The 27322-nt window shown below is 37.8% G+C and overlaps 1 protein-coding gene across 6 annotated transcripts in view; it reads left to right on the forward strand.

The window, feature by feature from the left end:
• The window catches only part of LOC101913699 (palladin), a 193360-nt gene that overhangs the window by 140373 nt on the left and 25665 nt on the right, over nt 1-27322 (forward strand). For 5 of the 6 annotated variants that reach the window (XM_055795564.1, XM_055795566.1, XM_055795565.1 and 2 more), the window contains 2 exons: nt 14283-14978; nt 26959-27094. In XM_055795564.1, coding sequence (XP_055651539.1) covers nt 14283-14978; nt 26959-27094 — 832 coding nt within the window. The remainder of the gene's footprint in view (nt 1-14282; nt 14979-26958; nt 27095-27322) is intronic. The other variant, XM_055795570.1, reaches the window with a different exon arrangement.

Genomic DNA, 27322 nt, shown 5'->3' on the forward strand with positions numbered 1-27322 from the left:
TCACTGAAGACGTTGTGGACACTTCTGAGTATTTAAAGCAAGATGTTAAGTTGCAGTAGAGGTTTCCTATTAAGGAAAAGTGATGTAATGTCAGTGGAACACTGCCAACTTCTCTCTGCTCATTTTATTTATATTAGCTGCATACCAAAGAAAATGCCCCATAAAACATCAGTGCTCCTGGCTATATTTAGCCAAGCTAATTTACTAATACCAGGAGATTATGTTTATATGCAGTGGAAATAATTATAAAAAAGATTTGGGGGCATCTTATTGAAATAAAACAGGTTTAAGTTTGGAAAAGTAAATACCAGATTTGCTCCTGGTCCATAGAAAGACTCTGGAGTATCTTTTAGCAGTTATACTTTCAACATACTTATTTCTGTACTGAAAAGCATTGTTTAACATCTTAATTGAACTATTTTGCTGATTGTTTAAAGAACACAAAGTACAAGGAAGTTATTTACATTGATCTGTGTCTTTTTAAGTCTTAGAAATGCAGATGTTCTTACATTTAATCTATGTGACTAACACTAATCATGCCATATGGATTCCAGTCTGATCTGCTGGCCTGAAATATTTGCCTTCATCTTTATACGGAATACACTGTGATATTGTGCCCTAATTTTTTTTCTCCCCATGTTTAAAATCAGTCTGGCTTATCTTTTGTTGATTACCTTCTCTGAATTTCCTTTAGGACTACTTTTTATGTGAGTAAATGAATCCCCTTTATAATGAGAAAATTTCTTTGTTCTACAGCTGATGGTGTTGGTAAATAATCACCAGATTTCTTCCTGACTCTAGCAACGTTACTTCATAATGCTGTTAAACAATTTGACCTTTTCTATTAATTTTACTCCTACATGGTGACTCTGGCTGGGTGTGGTAGTGTTAGAACTATGCATCCTCCCTGATACTAAGTTTGCCTAAAAGAAAATTCCCCATCAAAGTAGCTGAGTACATTTGTAAACTGCTGATAAGAGCTGTCATACTAGTTAACTCCATAATGCATGTGAAAAAAAAATAATAGTACATTTAAATTAATAAATTAAATCTAGTGTGACTGTGACTCTTCTTTAAGAGAGTCTTCATACATTCTGACATGTAGCATCTAAGTTACACACTCTGAAATGCACTCTGGAGGTTTTACTGACTATCTAGGACACTGTACTACTACTCATGTAAGTGAGATGCCAAAGACAAGATGATGAGAGCATTTCCCTTTGTGTCTCCTTTTGAGTAGAAGAATTAGAGCAATATGACAGCAAACAAGTGCTGCAAGGCCAGTAGAAAAAAGCAAATGATCTTTAGGCCTATCACAAGTCAAGTATCACTGTTTTACACATCTGGAGCTTATTTTCAAAATATAAAGCTATTTAATATATAGAGGATTTCAAAATTATTGCGAGATTGTGTTGCTGTTTCCACATATGCAGATCTTTTCTCATTTGTTCTGAATGATTCATAAGTACATCATGCTGCTAAAAAATCATGAGAAAAAATTTTGAGTCAACTAAGGGTCAAAAAATATTTCCTTCGGTTATGAAGTATGTTAATCAAGCTGGGCCTTTTGCCATACAGATTCCTCTTAATTTCAAATATCAGATTTTAAACATAAGACAAATCTAAACAAAACAAAAAACCTTGGATCATGAGGTGCCATTTCTAGTATTAGGCTCCTGAGGACAAAAGTTCTCCCTGGTGTAGAAGATCAGACATAACTAATCTGTGAAGTATTGCCTGGACAGTGTACAGTAAGAATTATGTGCTATCAATTCTTGCTTAGCAAAGTTTATTTCCCCATTTTTAAAACTAAGGCCTGGTGGATTAGTTAATGTTTAAGTAACTTTAATATTGAAGTCTTGAAATCCATTTGGAAAACTGCAGTCTCTGAAGGTTTATGAAATGACCAAAAAATGGACAGCTTCAGACAACATTGCCTTTGGGGCGTGAGAACGTAATTAATGTGGTAAGTCTAAGCGCACAGGCTCGTTACAGTCCTGGCATGCAAAAGAGGATGACTGTAGGGGAATGAACTTATTTTCCTCCAGACAAAAATACTAAGCACCTCAATCTTTCTGCAGATCTAGGTGCTCATTTTCCCTGATATATGGCACAGCTAGTCAGAGAACTTAAATGTCTGTGCCTCATGTTGCCCTCTATGACAAAAACTACAGTAATTTAAAATGGTCTCTGGTGTCTCTAGCTTTTTTACTTTCATTTAGTCATTCCTTGTTCTGCAAAAAATTATCATATTTTGTATAAATTGTCTATTCAGTTAGCTGACCTCAAATAATCCAAATGCTTTTATTATTGTGCAACACCCGTTAAGTGCTGTGTTGGAGGTTTCTGCCTGAAATGGAAAAGGAATAGAGGGATCTTTCAAATGAGAAACAGGGTCAATGTACTGTGTTAGTTTTATTTATGACTACAGAGTAGCTTTAATAAACTGGCCCAGAGACACAAGGGTCATGCAGCTTCTAACACCTAGAATAACTACCCTTTAGTTCACAGTAGAAAACTGTAGTAGGTAAGTGTATTTTAGGCTGGTGTTTTCTAGAGAGTGAAGCATGCATTTCTAGAGAAGTGAAGTGGAAGGTAACGTCACACATTTTGGTATTGTACACCCTAAGTAGCGCTTCTGGAGCTAACAAGGGGGGGTGAAGAGGTGACGATAGCCCAAGGGGAGAGGCAGGGAGACAGACAAGAAGGCAGAAGTTAGAGAGGGGGAGGTCAGTGAGAAGAAAGATTGAAGGCAGACCAGCATTATACCATGATCTGACTATGGCTGAGAGGAACAGAGGATCATGTGGAATCTCATGGTTCATACATTCACAGATGCTGACTGTAGTGCTACCAGTTTTGGTATTGTCAAAATCCCTCTGTCACTGAAGTAACCTACATGTCCAAAATGACGCTTCTGATATGGAGCTATAGGCCGTTTATTAAACCACAGCCAGATAAGTATTTTCTTTTTTCTATCCCAGCTATTTGTAAGGTAAAGGATAACTTGGAGTCCAAGTTGTGATGGTACTTGAAGAGTAGGTTTTACATACACATAGTGTTGACTTCATTGTGAAAGATGTCTATTGCTACTTTTATATCTTATTAGCACTGGAAACAAAGTGTGGATTTATTAATTATTTATTGATTGTTTCCAATTTAATAACAGTGATTTACCAGTAGTTTCCAAATGTAATCTAAGTACTTTAGTTATGTTAAGGAAACAATTTTTATATATCGTGCACACTACTAACTATTCAATGTAAAGACTTTTTTCAGTAAGAACAAAATACAAATTGCTGTTGGTCAAGATAACTAAATTGACTTTCACTGTAGGAACAGATCAACCATTCTTATCATCCATTCTGGAGCATTCGTTTTAACATAAATCTAATCTTAATAAATAAATATGGGAAAACATAACTTGGGACCCTCAAATCAGACAAGTGCTGTTTCTAGGCCAGTATTCTTTCTACAAGAGTGTCCAGCTCCAGGATAAGAAGGTGCACGAGTCATCAAAATAATGGCTCCATAAAGGGAGAGTCTTCCTTCATATCAAACTGACAAAATGGGTTTAAATCTTGAGGGATTACACTTTTCTATGTAACAACCTTTTTAACAAACTACTTTGTGATCAAACGGAATGTTTGGGAGGTTTTTACTGCAAGGCACAAGGAAGGAATGGGATTAATTGAATGATGCAGGTCACCTGCAGGCAATCAGTAAAATCTGTGCTACAACATACAAAATAGTAAAATTGCAGTCTAGGATGGGTCCGTACATTGTCTCTGAATGTGTAAATGTTAAATAATATGCATGATACCCTATTTTTTAATATATAATGCATCAATATGCTATACACTTAAAAATATTTCAAGAAACCCTATAAATTAAATGAAGATACTAATTTGCAGCATATTTGTTTAGCAAGATATGTGTTCAACTTCCCAGAAATTGAAACTTAGACAAACTATAAGGCTAGAATAGAATCTCTTGTGGTATACATACATATTTTTAAAAGCCTTCTAGATTGTGTGGTTTAGCAAGACACCTCATGCTACTTTATACGTCTAGTCTGTATGTATAGCCTACGTTAGCAAGTAGTACACAGAAACAAGAGTGGCTCTGTAGAGTGAAAAAATGTGCTGAGGGCATGATATCTCCACAGGTTTCAGAGTCACTGAGTGGGCGTGGTTTGGTTTTTTTCACTTTGGACTAGCTCTAGGTCTGCTCCCTGGGACTGAGGCCCATTAGTGGCTGGAGTTTGTTACATTGGTTTCGCTTGACAGGAAATCAGTTCATGTTCTTGGGAGGCTTCTGCAGGATACGAACTGCAGAACAAGCAGGTGGAGATGGCTGGAGATTTGCTTCAAAAGCACATTACTGATCCACACTAAGGCACAAATGCAGATGTGCCTTTACTGTCCTCTTAGCAGTAGTGCCAGTCTTTGTGGTTGCTTGTTTTTGGCCAGTCACCATGTTGGCTGCTATTTTATTTGGGGGAAAAGGCAACTTGGTCCTTCCTCTTGTTTTCTCTGAGTAAGAAGGCTGACTCCTTTCACTGAGAGCTAAGCAAGATTCAAAACAGGTTTAGATAAGGGACCAGGCATTCAGAACTACTGGCACAGTATCTGGTCATAGCAAGTGTCTGTCATTACACAGTTTACCTGTATGATTCCATCAGTTTTATGTCATTATGCATCACTTAAGGCACAGTTTAATTCAGGGAAGAAGTCCCTACTCTGTCAGTCTGCCATGCTCAAGATTACTTGATAAATTAAGAAACAAATAGTACTTGAAGTGAATCATCCTTATGGAATGTGTTTCCACGCAAAAGTACAAAAGCAATGATTTGCTCCATCATTTATATGTAAGGTATTCCATTTAAGCTTCTCAGAACAATGCACTGTACAGTTACCTAGCAGTTAAAAAAAAAATGTTAAATTCTCACCATAAAACCATTTCATCTGTTTACCTGGGAAATACTATTTAAAATTGGGTGTTGCCAGAGCAAGAAGCTAATTAAAGTTGAGTGTCTGTGTCCAAATAAGTGCAAATTCAGGATACATTGTTTCTCTTTGTGATGATGGGGAATGTGACTAGTTCTGGTCAGGTCTGTTCGATCTGTTGGAGAGCAGAATGTATTCTGAGTATTTAAAAGTGTATTTTGACTGCAGTGATGTGTGCATTAGGGGTGGATTTTGCCTTTGCTCAGTAATTCTGCTGATAGGTATTCATTTTTTGTTTTGTAACAACAGGAAAATGTCAGTGAGGTATAAAATTCAGTCATGGAGTAAGGCTGCAAGTCTACCAAATCCTTGGGATTTGCCTGAGATATCTCCATTATAATTATGTTTATTGTGCAGTTATAATAAGCAGTAGCCATGCATATCTAAGGGTGCTTTAGCAACATTTTGAGTATCATAATTTTTCTTGCCTCTTATACTTTCGGGAAGATGCCTTTAAAGACAAACAAAAAAACCCCAACTAAATCCCCAAACTCATGCTTCTGAAGTACATGTCTGGCTAGATAAGAAGTGACAGAGTCCTATAAACTCTTATTTTCAAAATCAGTTCAGCAAGATGAATGGAGATCCACATCTTAAAAGATTGTTCCTGATACGAAATTGGCCACAGACGTATTCCATCAGGCAGGTATCACTGAAACTGATGAAAGTTGCTGATAGGGGAAAAAATGCAATAAACCAAAAAGATGTTATCAGTCTATGTGAGCAGATAGTTATGTCTACTATTATAGCCAAGTCTACGAAAGAGTTCTTTTCAGTCTTCTAAATGCAATAGCTGACACAAGGTACATTTGCCACACTGTCTAGTGTTTTCATTTTACTAAGATATTCTGTTGCTGCTGTTTTTCCAGTGCATGTAGGAGTTTTTCTTCTGTTCTGTGATAAGTGTAGCCCACAATGAGCCTGCTGGGCATTTTCCAGCTCTCTGCAGAAATATATACATGCAATGCTGCAACAGTTGGGAACACTGATAACACTCCAGCTATTTTTTATATTCATTTTCTTTGCAAGAAAGTATTTCACTTAACCAGAGCTTTGCCTATCAGCTAGCCTGTTTGGGGAAGAAAGCTGAAGCAGTTTTATCCATACCTGAACAAACTCTTTAACTGCAGCTGAAGCCAAGCAGCTATGTAACATGTAGGAGGCAGTTATTTTTCCCATTTCAGGTGCCAAAGATTGACGGCAGGGAAGCAGTGAAAGACTGTTGTTTCTCCAATTAATGCATGATATGGGCTTCACCAGTGCTTTTAAAAGGCTGTCTAACAGGGCATCTGAGAGGAAAAATCCCAATAGATCTGCAGATGTCTCTGGTTGATATCAATCCCTAATATGGCAGTAACTTCAGATACCCTAGGAAGTTTGCAGCATGCAGAGTGACTACAGTTATTAATCCTTTTAAGTATCTTTCTTTTTCACTGCCATAACTTTCACTGAGATTACCAACCTAGATTGCATGACAGGAGTATAGCATTCCGCACTGGATTGAGCACAAGATATAATTGTGTTAGAACCACATTGGTTGAATAAATGTCACAAAAATTGTGAGTAATGCTGTAGCGTTATTTTCACTTTCCAGTGCTCTTGAGAACCAGGCTGAAAGATTATTACTGTCTTTAGCAGTTGCTGTTACTTCCCGGTGCTTCTCCTCCTTCTGTAAAAGTTAGTGTATGTTACTGATGGTTTTTTTTTTTGTGTATAGAAGGCCTTCAGCAAGAATGGTATAGTACTAAAACTTTATGGTACTGAGATGGTGCTGACATCTGAAGTAAGTCATATTGTCATAGTGGGATAATCTCATACATATTTATTTCATATAAATACCTGGGTTTATGTCTTGATTTCCTTTCCAGTGTTTTCTTTTCATAAGGTATTTTAAGAGTAGCATACCTCCAGTGAGTTTCAGTAATGTAGATTACTGATGTGTCAGCTGGTGATATCCAAGCTTTACATGAGGCAGTGACCTGCTCAAATGTCTTAACTGTTTGTTAATACAGAATGACTGGTAAAAGGGCCTAGAATTTAGACTCTAAAACTACCTTAATTTCTTTAAGTAGTTTTAAGACATAGTAAAAGTTTTAATTTTCCTAAAAACACACTGACAGCCACTGTGTGCTGCCTTTAATATCAGATCATCCAGTAGCTACCCTATTTATTTATTTTCTTTTTAATATTTTGTTCATTCTTCTTCACAAAGGTATATATTTCAATAGTACAAAGCAGTCATCTTTACATTCAACCCAAGGAACAGATGCTTGACAGGTACTGGAATGTTAATATTGAAAACACAGAGGCCCAGTTTTAAGCCCACTGTAACTGTTGGTGGGTAGGTATAAAAGTAAGCAAATCTTCTAACTTTGGTAGATGAAAAGTGATGGTTTATAGAGCATCACATTAATCAAATATATTAAATGTAAAATAAATAGATACATAAATGAGACAACTGTGCATGTGCTGTTCCAGTGGCAGCACTGAGAAAATGTACCATACTACATCTAGAAGAGGAGGAATGGCCATCCATCTTCTCTTCTGTTCACCTTTGGGTTTAGGCTGGTACAGTTTTTCAAACTTTGATATATATTTTTTCTCCCCATATTTTCTGTGAATATATACCAATCAGCACAGAATATAACCTTCCACATGGTGTAGCACAATTGGAGGCAGAAGACCTATTTGTCCATTTGCAGACCAGTTCACTCCTGCATTCCAAGTCATGATTTCTTAGGCTTTGGGCCAGTTCAGCTGTAAATGGAAACCTGTATTGCTATGAATGCCTTGTTACAATCTACCTCTTAATAACATAACACTTTTTGCTTCCTTTATCAGTAACACTTGTTATCTGTGTCCTTTTTTAACTCTTACATCCATCACTGTGATATTCTGTGCACTAGTTATGTAACACCATTGAATTACCAAGCCAGACAGATTTTTGACTACCAGACTACTTCTTATGATCTAATCCTACCAGAGGTATGAAGTTTAACCATTTTGCTAAAGCTTTATTGTGTCTTTATGACTTTTGGGAACAATGAATGTGCACAGGAGCACAATTTCCTCTCTTTCTGTACCCAAAATGAACATGTTATCTCACTGGTGCATGTTTTGAAAAATGTCCCCGCGGTGGTATAGCGAGATGAAAAATGGTTCCTGTCTCTGAAAGAATTGTTTGTGTTTGCTGAATACTGGCACTGTCACTACTGTTGATTTCCTTAGTACAGAAATTACCTTGATGGCTTTGACAGATAATCAAACCATAATGGAAAATGGGCACAGGTACAACTGCAATTTTTTAAGATAGACAGAAAAGTTGTTTACAGCCAAATTGCAACAGGATTTCCCTGCAAGAGAAATGCATCCAATACAGATGGCTTATGTTTCCCTTCTGTGTGTATGAAGTTTCTCTCGAATGAAAAATCAAGCTTAGTTTCATAGTGTGCTCATAATACAGTACCTGTTAGATCTTTTACCATAGTGATTTTCTCGAGAGTGTGTTAGGTTACAGTGAAATTAATTATAAAGACTCCTGTATATTAACGTGAAATATGGAAATTGTTACTTGTGAATCTGCATTTTCAGATTGTTAAGCTTTGAAGGGCAAGTAATAAAAATGTTAAAAGATCGCAGCTGGTGGAGATGGTTCCTAGTTATAGCTCTCCAGTTATTCAGTATGAGGAATAAATTGTAGTGACAACCTGCATCTTCCCTGAAATCTATCAGTATAGACAAAAAATATCACTGGATATTTGCCGGGTAGAACCCAAACAGGTGCTGGTTTCTGTTTTTTGTCTTTCCTCCCTCTAGTTTTTATAATTCCAGTCTTATATAAATGTGAATTCAGGATTTAAAACAGTCCATACTTCTTTCTCACAATATAAGCAATTGTTCAGCATCAGGAAACTTAATGCTTGAGTAAATATACTTGTATTAATACAGCCTGAAGTCTGTCTGTGTGTTGAATACTCTGTACAGTTTTTGTAAAAAGGGGCATCTGTTCTCCCTTTACTTCACCTTCTTGTGTTGTCATACATGTACATTTTTAACATTTCTGAAAATGGGTAAATAGTCCTTCAGTGGACAGGGTAGTTAGAGTTACTTTTGTATTCAGAGTATTTCTTTTCAGTACAATTGTTAATTAATTGCTAGCTAGTTGGTTTTTTTCCTCATTTTTAACAACTCTCAAACGTTGATAAAACTGGTGGAAAACCTTGAATTATCTTAGGAATTTTGTCAGAGTACAATTCCAGGTAACAGTGACTACCGTCAAATTTTGGATGTGTTGGTATGTGCATTTCACTCTTTTAAATAGTAACTTTCAGAAGTTTAGAAAATCACTCATTTTCAACAGTACCATTTATACGGGTAAAATACAAATGTTGTGGTTGTAGAAAGCAAATTAAGCAGTAAGTTTAAGAGCTAGCTTAACAGCTACCTGGCAAGTCTGCCATGCCACCAGCTGCCTGAGAGCCCCAGATGCAGGAGCACTTTGAATCTTATCTAGTGAGGGAACCACAGCAGCTCATAAGTTCCCATGGCTTCCAATTCTCCATTCCTTCTCTGCCTACCAGCTACCCAGTTAGTCTGCCAAGAAGCCAAAATCAGGATTTTTAAGAATGTTATAACACAGAAAGAAGTATTTAGTCCTGGTTCTTTATCTGTGGTGGTTTATTTCAATCTACTTCGTACGTTGTGTTGTAAAACACTGAATAAACTACAATGACCTTACCACTCTTTGTGGTAGACACTACCTGGATAGGGTTCATTTTGTTGTACGACTGGTTCCCTCAAGGCTTGGACAGCATTCCGCTACCTTTGGAGAACCTCTCCCTCCAAGAATTGATAGTTTGGTTAGAAAAGCTTCCATATGAACTTTTGTGTTCAAAAGGTACAGAGACCAGGTTATACTGAAGAGTTGATGATTAAACTGCAAATATTAGGGTGCTTCCCAGACGAGGGGCATTATTCCTCTAATTTATTTTTTTTAATGCTCTTCACAAACCCAGAGATGTAAGATAAAAATGAAGCTGGTGCATATCCTAATACTGGGAACATGTCTGTGAATGAGCTTGACAGAACCTTCAGTGTGAAGGATTTCTTGCATCCCTGAAAATGCCATCTGCTGTAATGTCCTCTGCAATCCAGTAGCCAGTTCCTGTTGAGACTTTCAGAGATGTACAACCACCTACTCATCTCCCCTCCTTCATAGCAATGTGTCCAGGCACTTGGATTACAGTTCCTGATGGTGGTTGTTACCAGTTTAGTTCTCAAAGTCAAGGACTGCTCTATTAATTTTCAAAACAGTGTGATACTAAGAAGGTATCAGGAAGAAAAAACATTATGAAAATGAGATACAAAGATAAATCAGCCTATTATAATCTAAATCAAGTGCATACCTCGGAACATGAATTCTTGAGTAACTATTAAAATAGGCTGTATATATTGGCATCCTTAGAGAAGATTCTGATCATCTCTGTCCAATCATACAGTCACAGTGTTTTGCTTTTTAAAAGATAGTCTTTTGTAGCTGCCCACCAAGAAACCTCTAATCTTCCCTCTGAACATCTGTTTTCAAATGTGTCTCGCTATCATTTATGTCTGAAAGTCATCACCTTACTGAGCAGGTTCCAAGTGCCAAGAACTGAATCTGTGCATACAGCTGGTTTTGCAGGCAATGCAGGACAGAAACTTCACCTCTGTTACAACTAATGTCTGCTTCCATTAGAATATTACTGCTTTACTGTTTGCATTTCTTTAACTGTTATATCATACCTATTAGAACATCTGAAACCATATATACAAATCCTGGTTAAGAATATCTGGTACTGAAAAGAAAATTGCAAACACTGAAGCAGACCTTGTGAAAATATTTATGTACTACTAGGCCTACTTTTCAGTGATGCTGAAATTTCTCAGTATTTGCTTTATGCTAGTTCTGATTTTTTTTAATTGCTTACTTTTGCCATTCACTGATTGACTTCTACTAAAAAATTCCTTTTAAATGTTAATTCTTACATTGTTATAGTTAATTACTTGGCAAAACCAAAAACTGCATAAGAGAACAATTTTTATTCTCTATTGTTTAAACAAGCTTGATGTGTTCCCTGGAAGCATGTGTGCCCTTTAAAACACTGGGATTACAAAACATATTTTAGCTAATTGGAAAGAGGATGTAATTACAATTAAACTAATTTTTCCTGTAATCTCATTAAAAAACTTAATTTTGTTTTCCTACTGATGAGGGCAACATAAAAGACCAATTCACTTGCATAATTTTGACTGCTGGGCTCTTGATACCTGTGGCACAGCAGTGTTACCTTTCAGGGACCTACCTACATGTAGAGCTTCCACTGCTGTCAGTGTCATTGCAAAGGAGCACTTGTAAGTTGATTATTCTTTTTTTTTTTCCTTTTCTTCTTCATAATGACACATCCCCTAGCATACATCTGCTCAAGAAATTAGGAAGTATAGGGCTGTATCTACCATTTAAAAGAATAGCTCTGAGTTGGAGAACATTCCTTTGCAGGCAAGGATTGTGCATTTCCGCCACTGGAATAAAAATTTGCTCTGAGGATGCCTTTGTTTTTTGCTACATGGACTGATATGATAATGATTATGTCTGTAAGTTGTTTTTCAAGCAGATTTGATTTGTCTGGACACTAAATGGATCAAAAGCTTTGCAAGTTGAGTTAGTGCTGTCCTGGGCTAATAAACCCAGACTTACAGGCTTGTATATTCCTGTGGCCTCAAGTCAAACTTAGTGTGAGATCAGAGCAGCCTGATGTTTGCCTGCCAACCTTTTGTAGACATACCCTGCATCTGATCGTTATTTCTGCCCTGACTGGTACAGCAGCAGTTCGGTGGCAGGCACTGTTGTTAGTATACTTAGCATTGACAGGGCCATAGATGGTCATTTGTGTAATGCTGTTGGCTGGGCACATCACCATGTGACTTGGCAATGAAAATCAAAAAGGACCAAGAGAAGACACTCTGATTTGCTTTCAGCACATGTTGGGTAAGCACAGGAGTGCTGGTGACAGTGAGGTTTCTTCTATATTCAACACACCATTTACAATACTAAATTTCCATATTTTTTTTAACTTTAGTGCCTCTGAAATAAATAAATTATTGGGGGTGATTATGATGAAAAATAGAATAAGTATTATTTCAAAATAATTTTAGAGGTGAATTGGACAGTAGGTCTGAAAATAGTCAGTCTAAAGACAGAAAATGAGCTGAAAGTAGTAATCTTACAAGACTTTCCAGTCAGAAGTGACCTGAAGTATTTCTGTCATCAGCCAAGAAGGTCAAATGATGATAGGAACTAAAATTGTGTTGCTTTAGCTCAGGGGTCCTCAAACTACGGCCCGCAGGCTGGATACGACCCCTCAGGGTACTCAGTCAGGCCCCCGGTATTTACAGAACCCCCCCGCCCGGGGTTGGGGGGGGGAACCGAGCAGCCACAGATGACCTATGGCCCTTCATCTGCACGCCAGCCCCCTGTTTAAAAAGTTTGAGGACCCCTGCTTTAGCTCATTTAGGGAAAGGACACTTTTATGTAATTTAGCAAAAATCAAAGACTAAGGTTTAGCCCATGTCCTATGGAGTAAAAAGTTGAACTGAAAGGGATTTAGAGACTCTTGTTAGCATTTAAAAGTTAATTATAAAATTTACAAGTGAACTGCATCATTTTGATGTTCTTGTGGCTGATTTAATTAAAAAGGAAAATGTAGTCTCCTTTTAAGTACTGAAGTATGTATTGCTGGTGAGATGATTGATGTTGCTATAATTGAACCATCTTCATAGCAAAAAAGAAAAAAAAATTGTTAAATGTGAAGAACTGATTTTTCAGTTGTCTGTATTGAACAAATTTGCTCCCCTTTTTCTTATCTAAACAATCTCCTTTGGCCTGAGATCATAAGCAGAATACTTGTCAGAAAACATTTGCTAGGAAGTATGGATGATTGGAATATCAAAATTAATCTTTAGAGCAGAAAATATGATGTTATTACCATTTCTAATTTTGTTGCTACCAACAAAAGTATATTGTTGTGCCAGAATCATACATTCATATGCCATGCATTAAGCAGATGGCTGCTAAAATTTCTGCTTAAATGACCTAAATGATATATAAACAATGGGACACTTGTATATAATAAAGTATTTATATATTAAATATACAGAAAAGGTATATGTGCATGTGCTGAAACTTTGTGAACATCTGGAGTATTGAGATAAAGTTATGATTTCCAGCTGGAACGTGACAGGTCAGTCTGATGTATTTTAAAATGATAGACCACACAGTTAATTTTGATCTCCATGTCATTCAAAAAAATGTATTGTGGACAAAAATCCCACCAGTGCATGGTCTGGTTTGGTTTGCTTCACTGCTGAATATTTTGCCCTTTTTTTAAAAAAAAAAAACCTTAATTAACAGTTTTGAGTGCTCCTTTATATTAGTTTTTTAGTCTTTATTGTTCAGCTAGTGAATGTCTGCATTTCTAAAATACATTCTCATTTCTATTTGAGCAGATAGTACTGTAATTAGCAATTTCTCAGAACTGTATTTAATATCTACTAAGATATGTCTTAGGACCCACAGTTAAGAGTAAAGCCTGGAGAAAGAAAAAAAAAAAAGTAGGAATAAAAAAGATATGGGGGCAGGTCCGTTTACTATTTCCTTAGGTTACAGATGTTTCTTGGAAGTAATTTTTGCTCATCTACAGATAGATGCATGGTTCTAAAACAGAAGTTGGTCCCTTGTCTCAGAGTACCTTATTAAAAGTATGACAGTAACTAGTATGTTTGATTGGCCCACGGAGGCTACAGCAGAAATTAAGTCTGAAGTTGTCACTGGGTAAATATCTGAGGCTTATTATTGAAACAGGGCCACTGAATGAAATAAGCAAGAAATGAAACCTTGTTAAGAACTTCAACATTTCTACCAATACTTATATTATCTGGATTGCTCCTTTAAAATGTCCTAACAGCCTTCAAATTGTCTTATAAGTTACCTTTTATAAGAATTTAAGGTTATGTCAGCTTCTATTATGGACATCCATTTTTCCCCACTTCCTGAGGTCAAAAAAGGGACTTTTGTAGCAGTGTTTTAGCTCTGAAGAATCAGAGATATTCAAGATATGCAAATGTTTTGAATTTCCCTGCCTTCTGATTTTCCTACACCATAGATCGGTGGAACTTTTACTCCTTCCCAGCCAGCAGTGCATGTCTGATCATCTTTTTGTCTTATTTTTCCTTTTACAGGGACCCTATAAAAATACAGCAGCTGCAGAACCAAATTCGTCTGGAGCAAGAAAGTGGCCAGTGGTATCGTCACCAACAGCAACCTGATCATCATCAGCACCCTCCCTCTTCTCCTTCCTTTCCTCCTCCCCCCTCCTTCCAGGAGCTTGAGTCCAGCCAGTCTGTCACCTCTCCTGAGCCAATGAGTATTCTTAACTCTCATACGTCCCCAACCATGCAGTCTTCCAGCTCCTTCAACTACGCTCGGCCTAAGCAGTTCATTGCTGCTCAGAACATCAGCCCTGCTTCAGGTTACGTGACTCCATCTTCAGGATCATCTACATCCAGCCTTCCTTCTCCTATGTCTCCAACTGCTTCTCAGAAACAGTTTGGGAGAGTGCCTGTTCCCCCTTTCTCTCAGCAGTTTGCTCCAGAAGGGGAGTACGCCTGGTCTCCTTCTTCTCCATCCCCTCCGCCCCCACCTCCACCTGTCTTCAGTCCAACTGCAACCTATCCGGTGTGTGATTCCTTTCCACTTCCACCTCCTCCACCCCCTCCTCTTCCTTCACTTTCTTCACCATCCCACAGCCTGTCTCCAACTCCCAGATTTCCTAATTCCGGCCAGTCTCCAGCAGCTTTTCTCAGCTCCATGCTGCCATCCCAGCCACCACCCATTTCTGTCAACGCATTAGGCCTCCCGAAAGGAGTGATGCCTCCGTAAGTATCAGCTAATGAGCTCCTTGCATTTGACTGTACTGAAGATTATTGTACTTGCTTCATTTTATACTTTTCTAGGGTCTTTGCTGTTACCTGCTACCTGAGAGGGAGAGATGTGTCAATTATTTGCAAATGTCTCTGTGTTAGAGATGGGATATAGTTTTCTAACCCTCACAGAAGTGAGGTTCTGAAGGAGTCCCACAGTAGTAACACAAAAGAGGAGAAGCTAAAGCTTTAAATTGGAGCTGATGAAAATATGAAATCATCAGCAAAAGCTTCTGCATGCCCAGGGCAGTGGAAGGAGATCCAAGAAAACCCTTCTCATGACCCAGTTCTTTTAAAGTCACATATTCAGTGATATCTGCATCTATGTTCCTATTGCGTGTGCATGTAGAGAAATACCAAGTAGAGAGAGTGTTTTTCAGAAGTCCCTATACCTTTGTGATACTGAAGGTATAGGGTATTAACCTATACATCAGACAACAAAGTGGTCATAATGATATATTGACTTTCGGCTAGAGTTTTTGTTCAGAGGAAGTTTGGAAAAGGGTTTAGGAGGGGATTTAGAAAAGCAGTGCGTAAAAACAAACAGAATCCCTCCCCCTAACAACTCCGCATACTTGTTTTCCCCTTTTGTCTTTTCTAAAGGCCAAAATAGTATTTTGGAGCATGTCAGCTCCTATCATAGATCAGTTTGTCTTTCCACTGGCACTAGACTCTCATTCCATCCTTAGAGAACAAAGAGACATGCTGAAGAACAAAAATGAGAATAGCTGTATCCAAGGCTTATTTATAACTTTGTCTAGAAGTTTGTCTAAACATATCTGCGGTATCTAGGTGACTTGCTCAGCTACATACTGTTGCGGTGGGAACTTCTATTATTTCATTCCAAGATATGAAAAGGAAGAGAAGGAAGAAAGTGGGCAGATATCAAAGTAATAGATCATGTATATGCTTTAAAAAGCATTTCATTATCTTGATTTCTGTCATATGTCTTATTATGGAATCTAGCCATAGAACAGATTTAGGAAAAAAAAAAAAGAATAGATAGTACAGCTTGCCCTTGCACTCATAATGGTTGTGATTTTCTGTCTTACTGTGTCCTTTGCACTGGCTGAGTTTCTCTATTGATACTGACTGCTGAAAGTTACCTGATTAATTTACAGACAGCTTGACAGGTAAGCACAGCCCATAAAAGCTTGCAGTTACCCCCGATTTTCCAGGAAAGGCTCTAGTACAGCTATATAGCTCTGGATAGGAACTGGATTCTCTTTCCAGTTCCCTTCTGTGTGCTGCGAGGGTGACAGCAGCAGCTTGAGGCTGTGTCCCTCTTTCCCTGTTATGCTACATTCACGCACACATGTTCTCACTTGAGGCATTAGCTGTGTTCTTCCTCATTCCCTTCGATCTTTGGAAGGAGAGACAACTCTGCAAGGATGCTTTCCCCTTCCCCATGCCCCTCACTTCCCCAAGCCCAGCAGCCAGTCTGGGTGTGCACGTGATGGTGTGTCTGTCCCCGTGGGACAAGGGAATAGTCTCAGGCTCTGAGCTGAGGATGTGGTGGTTGGCTGTTTGGCCTGCATTCCCTCAGGAAATGTAGTCCAGATGGGAGCTGGATCATGTTAACCATATTGAATGTATGTGTGTATAATTTATGTATATATACATGTGTGTATATATATACACACAGTGAGCATTTGTCATCTGAATTATAACGCTACAACATGGTAAAAGTCGTACTGCATAATGCAAAAAAAAAAAAAAATCTTTATGTATTTTTGATGCCAATTTTTCCCTGGCCTCTCCTTTTCCTTTTTACTGTGTAGGTTACTAGCATCTGGTGTGTCTTGCTGAGTAAATCATTCCGTTTCCCATCATTCTCATACCACTTCTGAGCAAATCTTCCCCTTGCCTCCCTTCCCCCACTGCTTTTAGTCTCATCTGCTTTGTGCTATAGTCTCAGTTCTTTTTGTTTTCTCCCCGCCTTCACTTTTTGCTTCTTTTCCCCCTTCTTTTGCTCCATCCTCACAAATCCTCTTTTCTTGAACATGTTTGTCTTTCTGAGACATAGTTTTGGAGCCACTCATAGTATTCCGTAAGCTTAGCCTATAGTCTCACCATGTACTCCATGACCTCCAAGATCTGTTGATTGAAAAGCATGATACTGTTTCCTGACAGCATGGTCTACAGACTGGGCACAAGGAATGAATTGGAGCTTTCAAAGTTTTGCTTCAGCTCAGCATCTAAAATGCTAGTTAAGCCGTTTATTTTTGTCTCTGCTTCTTGATCAGTCATACAGTGGTGATACTGGGAATATGATAGCTGGTTGCTGCAAGTGAACTAGGCAGAGTATGAAATACCTTTCATTGAAAGGAGCTACATTTTTTACTAGGGACTCCAAATACAGTATTTGAAGTGGTAGGATTTCCTTTTTAGACAATAAATTTATGATTTATTATTATATTTTTACATTAGTGAAAGTAATTTGGACGTGTCATTGCATTTAGATACTTCAACACTTTCATATCAAGTGACTCTAATAGATAAAATGTTCTTAGAAGAGTTTTCCTGACTGCATTCAATGTTTTCATGACTCATTTCTCTCAACTTTTTTTTGTGAGTGTATTTCAGGGTTGATAAATCGCTGCTCGTATTTTGATTACATGGTCTTTTTACCATGGTGGTTTACTCTTATCTCTCCCAGGCATGGATGCTGTGACACTGATAGCCAAATATCTGAAAGAAAACAATAAATATTTAACCTTGTCAGAGTGTTTTGTAATTACCAAAAACCATTGCTTGGCAGAGAAGGAAATTCCGGAGACTGTTTTTATGTCATGCATTTTGACATACTGTGAAACTATTGAATAATTTTTTAATTTTTCATATATTACAGTTATTTTTTTTCATTAATCTTAGCACTTAATAGATCTGCTCAGATTCAGTACTTAGTAGGCCTCATTCTTATTTTCTTCAGATTGCTTTTGTGGTAGCAACAGAATAAAGGTAAAGTAATAAACATTGCAGGTGAAGGTAATTGTTTTTGGAGATGGTCAAAGGCAGCATTGGTGAAGTTTTCTGTAAAATGGAAGACACAGTGTTTGTGTACAAACCAACAGTCTTCATTTCCCCTCCTGGAGTGAGACCTTCCCTCCATCAGCTTCCTCCAGGCATTTCTTTTCAGTGTACATACCATCTTTGTTCTACTTACAAGAGAAGTTAATCCAAGGAGGTGTTGTGCCTCTTGTTAGAGAAGAGGTGAGGCAAAACACTTCTAACTCTCTCTTCCATCCCTGTACTTGGTCTGTGGGCCCATGCACAGTAAACACTGTGCTAATGTTTCAGCTAAAGGTTGACATTTTCCTTGAGCTTGAACCCTGAGACTCTGTGGAAGTGATAGCATTATCTAAATGAATTTGATCAAATGAATAATCTCTCCACTTGATGGATTTGGAAACATTGCACTGGGGTGGGTTTTTTTGCTTGTTTGGGTTGGGATTTTTTGTGGGGTTTTATGAACATGTGGTCTTAAAGCCTTGCATGAATCATGGGAACAGTTACATGTGAATTTACTAAATTTTGTTTGGATATCTGAAACATGGAAAGCAGGTTTGTGTCATTAGTACCTACTAATTTACCTTTAAATATTTTAAGCATTTATTTGCAACAATTGTATGGTAAATGTTTCAGGTGAATGAAGTACATATCCCATCTTTCCAATAAGCTCTAGACACTTTGTAGTGACAGTATTTACAAGCTGTGACTGTGGTGGTGTTAGCTGAACAAGCTTTGGGAATAACAATTATTTTTTTTATTAACAGGGCAGATTTGATAAATTCATGGCTTGTCAGAGCATAGTGTTATTAAACAAAAGAGAAGTGCTAGTGGAACTGGATTGCTAATTAAGTACTTAAGGGAATTATGAACACTGGTCAGTTATTTCTGAGGTAAAACTTGGCTGGAGTAAGATTGTTGGATACTTTTCTTAAAAATCTCAGTTCTTTCTTTACCTAAAGAAAACTCTAGGGTGGTTGGATGTGTTAGCTTTCAGTTACAAAAGACTGGCAGGGAGCAGAGTTAATGTGACAGAAGCCTAGAATTGGGGAAGTTTTCTCCACGGTTAAACCTGTAGAAGCTGGATTCTGGTCTTCACTGTTCATAGAAAAAAATTGCAGCTGTATGAAAAGAAATAGGTATACTTAAAAATTCTAGGTAAGCACATACATTGGTAAATTCACGTGAGCATTTGTGAAAGCAAAAATAATCCCATAAGAAGGATTTAGCAACTAGTTAGTGAATATTTAAATAACAAGAATATAAATCCTGCTACAAAAAGGTGTGGAGTCATCCAACACAGAGAAATGAAATCTCTTTCTAAGTATAAAAAACATGTATTGTCAGCTATGTGTATATCCCTTTGAAAGCAACATAAAAAATTACGGTATTTTCGTAAAGTAGATGCTTTTCCTTGGAATAGACTTTTTCTTAAAGTAGATATCTTCATTCAAAGTAATACTGCTTTAGTTACAAACAGACAAAAAATCTCACTGTACAGAATTGGTGAAAGAACATGACTCTAGATTTACTACTTTCTGGAAGAGAATGAAAAATGGAAAAGAAAACATTGTTTTGAAGGCAGTCTTGTCTAAAGTATCTTGTAAAATGTAACTAAGTGAGCTGCTTTTATCATTCTGTGTAACAAAGCTGTTTCAATGATCTCTAGAACCTTAAATCCCAATCTTGATATTCTGTGGAATTCATGAGAATAGCAACTTCAGAGACAGCTCTGCACTTCTTTTCCCCTTTGAAGCAGAGCTTCTGGTCTATTCCTGCATCTGTACACTGTGACTTGTCCACTGAATTTTATCTCAAATAGCACCGAAGAAAGTATTTCAGTAACCCGCAAGTTCCTTGAGCCAGTTAGCAATGATGGTGACCACTCTGAGGAAAAGCTACACTTCTCCATCTTATATTACAGCTTGCAACGGTCTCCCAGTAACAGTGCCAACTTTCATTTTAGAGCAAAATGTATCGCTGACTGGAAGACTGGACATTTACTTTTCCCATTTATGTAAGTTATGTAACTGACCTACCGAATCCTGACAAATATTGCATCTGGAAGTCTTAATTTTTGAGATGTTTTTATCCAGTTCTTTTTTCTAAATAGTATTTGCAGAGGCTTAAGAATGTTGTAAGATGACAAGTGACCTGAACTAAGAGAATTAGTACAGCACTGTGCCCAGTTGACCAAGAAGGCCAACAGCACCCTGGCTTGTATGAAACGGTGTGGCCAGCAGGACTAGGGGAGTGATCATCTCCCAGTGGTGAGGCTGCACCTTGAATACCATGTTCAGTTTTGGGGCCCTCACTGCAAGAGGGACAGGGAGGTGCTGGAGCGTGTCCAGGGACGGGCAGCGAGGCTGGTGGGGGGTCTGGAGCACAAGTCTTGTCAGGGGCGGCTGAGGGAACCGGGGTGTTCAGCCTGGAGAAAAGGAGGCTCAGGGGGGCCTCATTGCTGCCTACAGCTGCCTGAGAGGGGGTTGTAGGCACGTGGGGGTCGGTCTCTCCTCCCAGGTAACAAGTGACAGGACAAGAGGAAACAGCCTCAAGTTGTGCCAGGGGAAGTTTAGATCAGATATTAGGAAAAAATTCTTCACTGAAAGAGTGGTCAAGCACTGGAACAGGCTGCCCAGAGAAGCAGTTGAGTCACCATCCCTGGAGGTAATTTAAAAAATTTAAAAGACTGTAGATGTGGCACTAAGGGAAGTGGTTTATTGGTGGGCTTGGCAGTCCTGGAGTGCCATTTGGCACTAGGTGATTTTAAAGGGTTTTCAGCCTAAATGGATTCTATGAATCTATATACCTCTCTGAAAAGAAAGGGAGGCTGTTTGCAGCATTGTTTTCTAGGGGTTTTTTAGTCTGTAGATTTTATTTTTCTTCAGAGTACTTAATTTTATAACTTCCTTATTTCAAGCAAATCTGAATGCCACAGAAATGTCTGTGAATGCAGAAGCCAGGTACAGTGCTTGACAGTTGTGGAGACCTTAACCAGTAGCATCTCATCAACTGGAGTAAAGGTATGTGTTTTGGATACATTACCTTTTCTCAGTTCAGTGTATCTTTTAATTCACATGCTGCTGGCAGTTACCTGTCCTCAGCATTTCAGGACTATGAGGACTGTGCCAGTCTTTTCTACATTGAGGAGCAGTTAGTGCTTTAGTGATTTCTTCTTGACCATCAGTTCTACCATAATGCTGGTAACAATCAGAAATGCAGATAAGATTACTGATTGCAAAGCAGGTAGTATTTTTAAAATTCATATCCAAATATGTGATCATCTTTTGAAAAGCAGATGACACCTGTGTATCTACAGTAACGAGTACAGCATGAGGCAGAGGGGTAACTTGCTCACCTGGGGAAGGAACTGAACAGGAAAATAAAAAAGTAGTATTTCTTCTTTTAATGAGCAAAAATGCATTTTTAAAGATAAGCCTTAGAAAAATAATTTTTTTATGGTAGGCGTGCAGTTTTGTAGGTTCTCTGTGTTACCTTATTAAGGAGGATCAAACTTGTTCAGAAATACATATTATTCATGTTGGTCTTGATACTATCCAGTGCAGAGGCATGATTTATTTATTTTTTTTCAACTACAGTTTCATAACTTTGGGTGGTAGAAATAATTGAACTTTTGTTACCTTTGTTTCTTTTAGTACAAGTCATCCTTAGTCAGGTCTGTGCCTCAGGCATTCCCCTAATTCAGGTGCATGTAGTCACATTACTGAACAGAGCTGACTCCTGGTCTCTACAGGATGTATGACAAGATCAGACTGAAATAATTTTAATATGCAGCTGCAGCTTCAAAGTTTGTGACCTGTTACACTGCTTGTAGTAACTTTCTTCTTATGGTAAGTGAAAAACGTGTTAAGTGGGCGGGAATTAGTTGTATTTTTGGAAGGCTTTATTTTTAAAGGGAAAAAGAAGTTACTGTTCATTACCTAAGTACCAGAGAATTGATTTGGAATTTCTGTGAAACTGAGACATATTGGCTGCAAACAGGAATTTGTTCTTGGAAGGATAACAACAGCCAGCCTGTTGCCCTTGTTTACACTGTAAAAGGTACATAGGAAAAGGGGGAATCACATCCAGCAGGCACTCTGTGTAATTAAAACACGAAAAGTACTGCTGGTTTGGCCTTCTTTCTAAACAAATGTTAGGGCAAATATTCAAAACTAAGGAGAGCCAAGCCGAGGTTGCAAAAATCTTTGCTGTAGAAAAATCTCTGGGAATTAAGATGACTGAGTTTTGGCAATTCTGTTTTGCCCTTTCTGACCAAAAGAATTCAGACTTGTGTGCTTTTATCTAGGTCTGTATTAGGCCCTCAGCAACTTAAGTGATGCATGTTTCAGAGATGTTTAAAATCTATGTGAACTGCAGCCTGATTCTCAAAGGCTGATGGTTTCTGTACGCATTTGTGGTGGTGGTTGTGTGTTCGATACTAATGGTGTCAATATCTTGAAATAAGCCTTCTCCAGCTATCTCCTGCTATCTTAATACACACAATATACTCTGAAAACTGCATCAGGCAAAGAGTGAACATAAAATACCTAAATTAATTGGCACAATGTTTTGTTTGATATTATCCCTGAGGAAAGATGAAAAGAAAGCTGAGGAGTATTAAGGAGGACACAAATTTTAGGAACTTAATGCATCCAGATAAGGGATTGGTAATGATAGTGAAAAATATTTGCAAAAACAGCTGAAGGAAGTTTGCTGCCAGTCTGTCTTGACATGCAAACCATCCATCAAGCTGAATGGATCTGTGCTTAGGAGAATAGATTTACCAAGGATCTTCTATTTGTTGCCGTTGCCTTGTAGCCATTTTGAAATTCATCTCAAGAATGCATGTCTTAAGAGCTAACTTGGTGTGAGGGTATGTATGTGTATATATATTTATATACACATTTTAAAGTGTCTGTATGTAGAGAAAGAAAGAGATTCTGAAGAAAGGGTGGAAATAGAGCATCTGCAGGAAGAATAACATTTCCTCCTGCACTTCTTTTTTTGTCCTGTTTTAAGAGAGTCTTAAAGAGAGAGAGAGGTTTTTCTAAAGGCATTTGAAGAAATTTTGACACATACTCATTTTTGTAGTTGTATTTTTAAACCCACTACTTCCTTTCTTAAATACTTATTTGTAAATGTAAGTAAAGAGAGGAAAATCTGTTTTTCAGGCAAGTTGCCTTGACCAGGTCTTGAATGACACTTCCACACCCACTGTGCAATGCTCAGGGTGTTCTGGCACATAAGAGATCTAGATCGTTGTAAGGGAGTCTGCCTCTCCTGTTAAAAGCCACCAGGAATCCCCAGGCCATTGCTAAAATATTTGCATACCTTGTTCTTAAATAAAATTCCTTAGCTTCCCTACATGACTTGTTCCTGTGCTTAACTGTCGCTGTTGGAGGGTGGAGAAAGTTCTGCGTATTGTCTTTTTTTTTTGTCTAAGATAGGCCTGTTCTTCAAGTTGTTGTCTACTTACTCTCCTCAGTGGACATGGAGAACCACTGAATGCCAGCTATTTTCGCATGTTTTATGTTTGATTCACCTCTCTGTCTTCATTTCCACATTTCCTGACTAAATAAACAAGATTTTCTTTTTGTGTGTGTGACATAGCTTGTCACAATGGCTATGCTTTTAAAACCATCTGACAGTTTTCTGTTCTAAAACTTTCCAATTTGCTGTATTTTTCTGAAAGTGCAGTGGTAAAACTGGATTTGGTGTCCAACATCAAGGAATAAAGGAAAACAATGAGGTTTCATGTCTTATGGTAATATGTCCCAGAATTATATTTCTTTTCCTTTTGAAATAATGGTATTATTGTCCAAGTTTTAATCTCAGAGATTCTTGAGAGATGCTTCATGTGCTAGTGCTAATTTTCCATTTGTATTGCTGTCATGCTTTGAACATTTTTCCTGAGTTTCATCATGAGGTGACCTCTAATTGTGAAGATTATTGTAAATAAGCTGTTACTTGCAAACAAGTTGCAGCCTCTGCAAGTTCAGTGTCATCAGCCAATTTGAGGAACATGCTTTTTTTATTCCACTTGTTAAGGTTGAAATTAAGTGCTGAATTTAGTATACATAGACCTTTGAAAGACTTCTATGGTCTATATTCTTCCAGGTTGATAGGGAAAAAAAAACCAATCATTGCTGCTACTCTGAATAGCTTTTTCAGACAGTTATGCAGCCATATAATAGAAATTTCAGCCAGACTCTGTTTCCCTGATTTACTAGGGAACGTAATGCGGCTCCTGAAGGCTTACTCAGAAGCTATAAACTGAAGTGGATCAAAGCTACTTTTTTGCCTAGCTGCATGCCCCTCAGCCTGACAGAAATGTGAAGTTTGATATGATTCAATTTTCATTTCCTTATTATCCCACATTGTTTTGAAATGGACTGTAATGTTGTTTTCTTATGTTTAGTATGGACGTTGATCTTACAAACCTGTAATTCTCTTGGTACTCCTTCCTCTTTTAAAAATGGGTGTGTTTGCCTAGGGGTTTTTGTTTTCAGAAATAACTGGTAATGCTTCAGAAAATGCATTCACTTGTTGCTTGAAATCCACTCCAGAGCACTTAGGCCATCCCCCTCTTTTCATGCACTGTTGTGACTTTCCTGGGTAAAGTGTACATTTTACTTTTACAGCCTATTGAGTGCTAAGCTTAAGCAGGCCTCTTTCTGCTAGGACTCTTTTTATCTTTCAAGCATGAAATTTGTAAGAATGTGAAATGAAAACTATTTCTTAATGTATCACTTGGAATTTTCAAGGCAGGATATATGTCTCCATTAAAAAAATATGGCATAGGGCTTCTTCAAGTGAAGCCAGATTTGAAATTTGCTGCCTTGTTGACTGGTTTTTGGTTGGGCTTGGGGTTTTCTGGTGTTTTTTGTTTTATTTATTTCTTTTTGGTTTGTGTGTCCTTACGTAAAAAGTGACAAAATTCAGTTCTGTGGTAGTGCTGAGCTGGGAGAGGTAAGAGGCTGGAAGGCAAAGGGAAAGACTGTGAGGAAAGAGACAGATGCCACCTTTCCACTAACCTTCCAACAGTCGGTCCAGACCTCCTGAGGGGTGTTACCTTCTGATCCCCTCTTCCCACCTTCTCCTGTCCATTTTCCTTCCATATTTTCCTTTACATTTATTGTTCCCAAATTTCTTGAGTTGAAGCAGCTCTTTCTTGAAGAGACCTTACTCCTTCCTCTTAGCAGTCTCTTGTCTCCCTGTAGATGGGATAGTTCTCTTGACTTCTTCCCCAGAACAGCGTGGAGGAGACTTTCCTTGTTACTTGTGACTAAGAAGATCCCCAGCCAAATGCACAGGGAATTATTCTGCTTGGTGACTGAGCTCTTCAGCTAATGACTGAACATTTCTAGGGTGAGGGATGTTGTTCTTTGGCTCTTTGTGACATTAGGCAAATGTCTGCTCTTCTTCTGCTGTGATTTAATGTGAAAATGCAGTTCTTTTTACAAGAACTTCACCATTTTCCCATTTTAAATTTACTCTCAGTAACAGAATATGAAATGTTTTAGGAATTTATACAGAAATGTTTCCAATTACTGTCTTTTCCATCTATTCACTTTAATTCCTTTTTGGCTTTTGACAGCATATGTGTATTGTTTCATTTTAACTAATGCTAAAAATTACCATTGAAAACACTTGCTGAAGAATGAAGTTTCTCTAACCATGTTATAAAATCATAGTACCAAATAATATCCAAGAAAACTTATCTCCATATGATTCTTGTATTACATTTTGGTGCTGGTAATTAAATTATTAAGTTGTGTATTGGAAAGAAGTTTACCCCTTACATGCTAGACTGATTTTTTCCATATCTATCATCTGTGAGTTTGTCAGTTTATCTGATTAGATTCCATATTTCGCATAAATCATTCCCACGTAATGGGCTGAGCCCTGTTTAGTCAAGTTAAAAACCCACCAAAACTAATATTGAATCAGTATCAGTGTTTTAAATGATGATGTGTGACTTCAATGGAGAAGTGGGGTGTGCTGAAAGTTTCAAATCCTGATAGCAATGTTGATTTCTTCACAACTGTGCAAGAACAGCTGATCTCCAGCAGAAACCACTCTTGTTGGGAATTTCCAGCAACAGAGCCATCATAATGCTACTGAAAAGTGTTAAATATTAGCGCAGACTGAAAAAAAATATTCCTGTCCCATTCCAGAAAATGGGAGCCAGTCATCCTAAAAGTGCAATCATAACTTGTAGACTGGTATGAGGAATAGCTTTGCCCTGTGATTACAAACTACTACATGGTTGCTATTCCAATGTGAAACACTGCTGATGGAAACTACTTTACAGGGATGATCTTTCTTTTTGCCAGTGTAACCTAGATTCTGTGAATGGCTTTTCTTTCAGAAACAACATTAACATGTTGCCTTCCGGATATGTGTTCACAGAGATATGAAGAATAAACATGAAGTTATGCATTGTGTATTGCAAAGCTGTAATAAGGAATTAGTTAATAAGTAATATAGGAAATTAATAATTAACTACCTTGTCTTACATCTTTCTGATCTTTATCCATATGGTACTTCATAGAAACGTAGTTTATCTTCCATCCCCACTTACCTACTCATGCTTTCTCTTTCATGTTTCCTCGCACTTTGCTTTATTGACATTGCTCATCGGTTTCCTCTTTGAGTGTATGGTGTTTACAGCCACCGCTACACAATCCTGAGCTCTGTTTTAACTAATGCATGAATAAAGCATAATTTCAATTTTGTCCTTAAACTAACAATTCAATCAGTGATGTGAGTTAGCAGGAACAGCATAGTAAGAAAGATGCCAGACCTCTATAATTTCAAAGACATAATCTTGCTTTCTTCACTAATAGCAGTGATTCCAGATAAATTCCTAAATACCAATGGTTTCAGGAAAGGTTATGAATTTTCTTGTACTGTTTTGCAGGGGATTTCCCAAGAAAACAGGCAGAACTGCTAGGATAGCATCAGATGAAGAGATTCAAGGGTCAAAAGATGCTGTAATTCAGGATCTGGAAAGAAAACTTCGCTTCAAGGAAGACCTTTTGAACAATGGGCAACCGGTATAAAAACATAAAATACCCTGGGGAAGGGGAGTGGGCATCACTGGTAGTTTCTCAGATATGCTGCATATAAAATAATCGTTGTAGATTATTTTTATATTTTATGTATTTATCATTTTTAATGTATTTCCAAAGCTGCATTTCCATAAGGAATGCTACATTTTGGCCTATCATTGCTTCTCCTGTTTGACAACTTTACTTGGATTTAACAAAACAATGCAGGTCTCA

The sequence above is a fragment of the Falco peregrinus genome, chromosome 2 (assembly GCF_023634155.1).
Source record: "Falco peregrinus isolate bFalPer1 chromosome 2, bFalPer1.pri, whole genome shotgun sequence".
NCBI classification, from domain to species: domain Eukaryota; kingdom Metazoa; phylum Chordata; class Aves; order Falconiformes; family Falconidae; genus Falco; species Falco peregrinus.